Raw genomic sequence first — 7,811 nt, 5'->3', positions numbered from 1 at the left:
TTAGACTCGATTACTTTATTGAGGTTTGTTCAGTGGTGTAGTGGAACCTTGTCATGTCATTACTGGACACCACATAAATTTACACCTGCAACTCATGTAAACCATCGCACCGAGGTTCATCGGCTAACGAAAACATGCATTTCTAATAATCACAGTTTTTCATTTACCCACACCTTAAGGCAAAGTAAAGTTGCCAACACACCTGCTGAAAGGAAATTCAAGCTAAAACACATTATAAGCTGGTGAAAATGCTACTGTGATCATTTTTCTAGTCAGTGCACTGCTTTATCGCACCGTGAGATGTATAAAATGCTGTATGATTTATTAAGAGATTAAAAACACCACTGTGGGTCTCTGAAAACAGAGAAGATACAAGATGTTCAGAAAACACGGGCAAACATCTTAAGACTTTTAGACGTCCTGTTGCTTCAAATTATTTAAAGAAACAGTTCATGAACACTGCAGAAAATAATGAAATAAATAATAAAACCAGTCATTCTGCACATGTGCAGTTGTAGATAATACAGAGTAATGCATTTCTGCAACACTGACGTTTCCTGGTTTAGCAGAACGTTAGGCAGCTGGATGGCATGGGTGGGTGAGGATAAGGCACAGTAAGAGAGAAATGATGACGGAACTGTCAACTCTTTGCTTGCTTCCTTTTCTGCACCAGTTCAGCGAGCAGCTTGTAACGGATCATACACTCCTCCTGTAAATAAGAGTACACATACGATTAGGATCATAAAATAATTATGCATATACATTTTTCCAGCTTAGCCCAGAGTTCAGCTCACCTTGCTTTTCCCAGGCACCACTTTGGAGATCTTGTCCCAGCGTTCTGCAGTGCCTCGTGGGTACTGCTGCAGTGCCAGCTCCAGGAGCCTCTGCTGGTTCTGGGTCCACACATCATCAGCTGATCTGGACTTTTCTTTGGGTACTTTCTTCTCCTCCTCACTGTCCTCATCCACGGCATTAGGATCAAAGTCTTTCTGCCTGCGCCCCTTTACTTTCTCATCTCCAGTTTCGGTACCAACGGTGGATTTTTTGGCTCGCCTTCTGACGTTTTTGCTCTCGGCCTCCTCGGGCACATCAGGCTCGGTGGGTTCTTCTGGCTGCCCAAGCTCCTCACGCTGGGTCATGAGACTGTCCGGGACCGCACTCTTCCCAACCACTGCGCAACTCTTCAGCTCTGAAAGCTTTACCATCCCTGAGAAAGAGCGAGGACCTAGTGAGCTTGTTTGAAAGTTGTTAAGAATAGAAAATGATTTATTTAAAGTCTAGTTACCTGATGTGTTTGATACGTTGTCTTTGATTTGCTTTACTTTAGTTGTAACCTAGGAGAAAAAAGTGCATCCCTTTACATGTAATTCTGATTAAACATTTGAATTATGAACTGTTTACCAAATGTTTAAATACAAAACTGATCAAAATGTAAATTCTTAATAAATATCTTCATATAATTAAACAACTAGTTTAACAAATAAATAAAAGATAAGTCTGGAATCAATCTGTATAAAGTGTTTGCATTATTAATAAGTGTTTAATTATCTGTTAATAATAATACGTTTTATTTATACACAGTAGTGCCTTTCTCATACCCAAGGTCACTTTACGGACGGACGGACGGACGGATGGACGGATACTTTATTAATCCCGAAGAAAATTAAGGCCTCATTAGCAAGTTACATTTATCAGAAAGTCAAAAGTAATAGTACACACTACAGAGATTCACATTATACAAACAAACAAGCAAGTATCTGTATAACAACGGGACCTGGGGGTACATATGGAGATGTTTTTAGTTTACATCGTAGGGTTGTTATAAATTATAAGTAATTGAAAGCTGTAATATATAAATTATAAAGTGAAACTACAGTGCAAAATTTAAGAAAATGTGCAGATTAATGTACAAAATGTGCAGATGTGCCTGTCTGTGCATGTGCATACAATTGTAATATTGTATTACAAATCAAATTAAAAAAGGAAGGACAAAACCCACTTAGGACAGAGGGGGAGAGAAGAAGTACTGAGAGAAAGTTTTGGGGCCATGACACTAAATGATCTACCACCAACAGTATATAATCTCAATTTCGGAGCGGACAAGAGACCAGTAACCGAGGACCTAAGTGTTCGCGAAGGGGAATAGGGGTGTACAAGTTCTGATAAATAGACCAGGGCCAGAACATTTAAGAATTTATATGTTAATGATAGAACTTTATACTGAACACAGAGCAGGATGGGTAGCCAGTGTATGGTAAACAGACTAGAGATACTAAATCCTAAACTATTTAATTAATAATAACGTATGATCGAAAAAAACATTTCAGTGTGACCCCAGAAATATTAATCCCCACACAAGCACAACAGTAACAAAGAATTCATTTAGGTACCCTTAACATTTAAAACCATTAAAGGAGACTAAGCACTTTTTAACCACTAGGTGTCAATAAAGTCCATCATTTGGTCCACAAAAACACTGCTGAGTGGGCTCTGTGCTCTGTGTTCAGGCTTAACACCAACCTAACATTTTAAGTCGTAGCAAACTGAATAAATCAAGCAGATTTATAAAATATTACTAAGCATTAAAGTAGTTAAAAAGACTACTATCGAACACTCACATCAGCAACAGATCTGCACAGCTCGTGTGCAATCTTCTCCCACCGGCCTGGTGTTCCTCCAGGAAACTTCGCCATGCAGCGGGTCAGCAGGCTGTGGTCCTCTTCTGACCAATCTGGGCTCTGAAACCCCCACAGACATGTTACTTAACTTAAAAGAAAATAGTCAAACTAAAAGATCCATCCAATTGTCGGTTCTATTAAAACCTGATAAACTATGGACTGACTTTCTTTTTTTGCTGTTTCCGATCCTCCAGCCAATAGTCCATTTGATCTTCGATGTCCTCGATAGACGTCCCTTGATCATACGCGGGCACACAGGCCGACTCAGTAGGCTCGTAAACCGGAAACTCAACTTTGGGTTTCTTCACCTTGGGTCGTTTCTCTCCTGAACAGGTCAACAAAAACAGATAATAGTTTTTAAATCAGTGAACAAGACATCCTAAAATTACTAGCTGTCATTGTCAAGCACAAAACATCCCAACATCGTTAAGGAATTGTATCATGAGATGTTAAAGATAAGGCAGTTACCAACAGTGACTGCGGGTAAATGAATCATCACTGTCACTGTCGTCAGTCACTGTCTATGTCTATGAATCGGGTAAATGCTTAGACAGTGATGACACTCAGGATCTCCTGCATCAACATTATTGATCGCCATCAAGGTTAACATTTTAAATTAAGCATTTCTTAAATGTAATTTGCCGTACTTTGCTGGGTTTCTTGCTCCATCAGGGCTTCCGCTTGCTCTTTCTCCTGTTGTTTCATTTCTTTGTAATCTTTGTAGTACTGCTTTACATCCTGAAACCCAAACAGCACAACGTAAGCAGCTTGTCTTTTATCACGAATGTGCAGAACAAACTTGGAAAGAAAGACACTCACCTGTATAGCATGAGGAAGAGACTTTATAGAATAGTACAGCCAGATACTCAATTTGAGGGGTAGAATATCATGCCAGTGTGGTTTATCTGATCTGAGGAAAGTAAAATCCTTTTAATCAAGAGGATTTTGAATGTGATTACAAAAAAAAATAGGTTTTAGATCATTTTAGAAAATGATTTTAGAGCAGTTAAGTGTTTGGCATGTTCTCACTATATCTGCTGAGGTTTCCTCTGGGCACTGTCCTTCCACCTCCCACAAGCATGCCCAAGGTAGACTAATAAGGTGTCATGTACTCATATATTTCTTACCTCTCTTGTTTCTCCTCTCCTGTATTTTTCAGTTCCTCGGCTAACTTGCTGCTCTGTTTTTTCTTTTTCTCTTTTTTCTTTTTGCTGAGGAGTTCGTCCTAAAAAAGATTAAATACCACTTACATCATTACACCACACATCAAACTGCTAAATAAAGCCCCCTTTCAATTGCAGGGCAACCTACACATCCAAATCCAGAACTGTTCTGTGCTGTACCTAACGTGCGGTACCAGTAAGGCGGAGAATGCAGTTACTGCGTCACCTTTTTTATGGCACAATTAATCAGTCAGGCTTTAAATATGCCGCTAATATTCTCTCACTTGTGAGGTGATAAGCCACATCAGTACACTTGATCCCTGGTTAAACAGTTAACCAAATTTAGCATTAAATAAGAAGTCACCAATTTAAAAACATACTGTACCATGAGGTACCTGCAATGGAAAAGGGGCATGTGATCAGGAGCACTTAATATTTTAAATGATTCACGTCAAGCATTATTTACCAATTGCTTCTCTAGATAGATGGACCAGATGACTGCATAGTGGCACACAGTGAGAATGAAGAAGAGCAGGAAGCCCAGTTCGCCGTTGCTCATCTTTCTAACACGCCGGTAGTAGAACACAGGCTGTCTCCAGTCAGGCAGCCCGTTGACCAGGATGTCATCATACCTGCAAGAGATATGAGGCCGGAATTATTCACATCTGCATCTAGAGCAGATTCAAACAAATAGATCAACTTTCAACCAAGGTACCATGTGTTTATGTAGAAACATGACAAAGTCACAAAAATTAAAACTATCCCCCTACCTTTGCCTTCTCTCCTCATCCTTAAGAACCTCATAGATGGCAACCAGCTAGAAATGATGAATATAAAGTTAAATACATATCAACAGATGCATTTTAATAAACTGGACACATTAAAATGAAGCAAGAACTCTATGTAGTTTTGTAGCAAATCATCAAGAGTTTTAGTTTACCTGACGAAACTGAGTTTCAGCATTTTCATCTTTGTTTTTATCTGGGTGAAGAACGAGAGAAAGTTTCCTGTAGGCTTTCCTGATCTCTGCTGAAGAAGCATCCTATAAAAGAACAGGACTCTACTAAATGAAATTTAAAAGAAATAGACAATCAGGCTGAGATTTAAGAATATACAAAGTGGCATAATTTGAGGAGCCACAGTTGGGTCTGTGTATTATAGCTATAAAAGTTTTTATTTTATTATTACTTTTGAGTTTTCTGTAAACATGACAATGGATATACATTACACACACCTAATATTTGGTTGTTGTCCCTTCTCAACTGACCCAATCACCTTCAACAACCATCAACAAGCTTCTAGCACTCTGCTTCATAGAACTGGCTCTGCTCAACCAATTATTGACACTTTTCTGGCATTTATAAACTGTTGTGGATTGTGTAACTGTTTAGGTATCGTATATTGTTTATTTTCTGATGCAATGCATCAGTTCAGCTGGCAGCAAAACAGACCCAAAGCATAAAACTAGCAGCACAATGCTTTACATTAGGTACAGTATTGTTGGTATTTAATACTTCATTTAAAACATACCTCTGTCCTTTGTGGCCAAAGAACCAGTTCATTGTTTAATGTAAACAAACTCTCTCACCAAATTTCCATGCACAAATCATTACATTTCCAAGAGACAGGTCATCGTTATACTTCAGTTGTGCATTATTAAAAGCCGATCGTTTCAAATGTTAAAAGCTATATGGGCGCCTGTTAACGCTGTTTACACTGGTTTTGCCTTTAATGTTGACAATACACTAGGCCTCAAAGCCTCGGCGTTTCCTGCATGCTGCACCCGCTTAAGAGTTCTGTAACCGCCTGTGTAGGTGAAAAGCTTTTACCTCAATACATAAAATATTTTTAAAGACAGCTTGAAGGTTCTTTGGAAATTCATTTGTAGGTGTTCATAAGCTTTATGCAATGCGGTAAACATAATACTGATGAATTGTATCAAACAAATAAATGATAAAGTATTGATTTACAACCCGAAACAAGCCACAGATCTGCACTAACAGCAATAAAACGCTTATAAAGAGGAAAACACTGTGAATACTTACCCGACTAACAGACATAAACTCGTAAAAGGTTTGTGGAATTTCTTCCACCAAATCAAACAGCTCCAAATCTGCATCCCACGCAGTTACCGGCCCCGGCTGGATCAGGAAAAACCCGACAACCAACAAAACGCACCTCAAGACACATTTACGAGTCATTGTCGATCTTATTAGCAGCCGTATCGTCGAATATAACCTCAGTCATCCATTCCTGGTGGCTACAGAGTCGGTATCTATGACTTAAAGGGGTCTAGCATGGCTCCCCTTCTTCCCCAGATGAACGTGGCTACTAACGAGACGTGGCTCACTTCAGCTTCTGCGGCTACAGGTTTCACACGCAGCCGCCACACGAGAGACCAATCAGGGCTGAGCCGGACACACACGTCGCTGCGAAGTTCGACAACCACAAGGGTTTTGTCAGAAAGGCCGAGTCCCAAAACGCTCCATTCTCCCTTATTTAAGGGCCCTACATCAAGTGTCAGATAATGACTTCAATACACTATGTAGTGGTCTACATAGCCAGCAGGGAATCATTTGCGATTTATCACAGTCACAAATAGTCATTCACAGCAGGCCTGTAATACCACCAGCAGGGTTTCTTTTCTTTCTTTTCTTTCTTTTTTTTTTTACAAATGGATAAAACTTATTTCTTTCTTTTCATATTTATTTATTTATTTATTTATTTATTTATTTATTTATTTAAGGAACACATTTGTCAGTAAAGTCAGAAACCAGATCTGGACTACAGACAGGCCACAGGCCAGTCAAGCACATGTACTTCATAAAGCCATGCTGTTGTAGTGTGAGCAGGTCTTGATTGTCTTGCTAAAATAATCATGGATTTTTAGGAAAAGACATTGCCTTTATTCCCAATATCCCCATGTTAATGTTTTTTTTTTTACATATAATTTACCCATGCAAGTTAATATTTTCACAACATTATGTATAGTACATGGTGGCATAATCGTCATGTTATGTTGATATATATTCATTTGAAACTGACTGTGACTTCGCTTGGAAAGTTTGGCACAAAGTGGAGAATTGGCAACAGAGGGTATCATTGAGCTTTTGGTGGATCCTCCTTCACCTGCTTATTTTGGAAACTAATTGTAAATTTGTTTATATTGACAAAATATAATAAGAATGGTCAGTGAAAAAAGAGAATAGCTCTAGTCTCTCACTGTACACAACAACACTTAAAAAAAGACTGCTGGTGCACTCCATTTCATTACCATGTTAGTGTCACCGCAGTGATGAAAATGGTCACCACCAAATCATCACCTGGTCAGTGGAGGTCCTACGAGGTCCCTTTCGTACCTTCGTCCCAGTAATTTTTTGTCTAACAAAATTATCAACTTTATTAAACAGTGAATGTACATAGTTGTAACTTAAACTCAACACGAAACCCATTACCATTCTGTCTTTGTACACACTAACAAATAATTAAAATAATTAAAATGTGGGTAGAATGCGCTTACCTTGGCTGTCAGTTACTAGGTCAAAAGATGCTCAAAGGGTAACTGGTCCTAAGGACGTGAGTTTGATGCCTTTGGTTACATTATTCATCATGCTCATACTAATATATCATGTTATAAACTTACATTCTAAATATTTTCAGTTTGAGTTTGTCTTTCTTAAAAAATGGATTAAAAAACCCTTGTTAACCAAAGATGTTCTTTAGCAACGCGTTATATATTTTTATTATAATAAAGGTAAATTTTGGACCCTCAGTCTTTTATTCTTTAGATTCTTAATCTATCAAATGTATTTATACATAATGCGAAACTGATCTGGTTCCCTATAGGTATAACCGAATCCAATCCACATTAAAACTGCAGTTAATGAAAGGTATGTGGTTTAATCCTCTTGCTTTTGCGAGCCCCCACCGAAAACCTTATTGTAGATGTGCGTTAAGATAAATTAGTAAT

The 7,811-nt window shown here is 38.5% G+C and overlaps 1 protein-coding gene across 1 annotated transcript; it reads right to left on the bottom strand.

Annotated features, from left to right (window-relative positions):
• dnajc1 (DnaJ (Hsp40) homolog, subfamily C, member 1) lies at positions 1-6,219 on the bottom strand. Its single transcript, XM_062987869.1, has 12 exons — positions 5,887-6,219; positions 4,782-4,883; positions 4,612-4,658; positions 4,308-4,473; positions 3,806-3,903; positions 3,498-3,588; positions 3,326-3,416; positions 2,843-3,003; positions 2,619-2,738; positions 1,286-1,334; positions 795-1,207; positions 1-709 (listed from the first exon to the last, which is right to left on the bottom strand). Exons 1-12 carry the CDS (start codon positions 6,040-6,042, stop codon positions 641-643), a joined length of 1,563 nt encoding a protein of 520 aa, XP_062843939.1. The 5' UTR covers positions 6,043-6,219; the 3' UTR covers positions 1-640.
• Positions 6,220-7,811: the final 1,592 nt, after the last annotated feature.

Source organism: Trichomycterus rosablanca, chromosome 25 (genome assembly GCF_030014385.1).
Source record: "Trichomycterus rosablanca isolate fTriRos1 chromosome 25, fTriRos1.hap1, whole genome shotgun sequence".
In the NCBI taxonomy this organism is placed as follows: domain Eukaryota; kingdom Metazoa; phylum Chordata; class Actinopteri; order Siluriformes; family Trichomycteridae; genus Trichomycterus; species Trichomycterus rosablanca.
The sequence above is the reverse complement of the archived record's forward strand: the minus strand, read 5'-3'. Positions and strand labels throughout refer to the sequence as shown.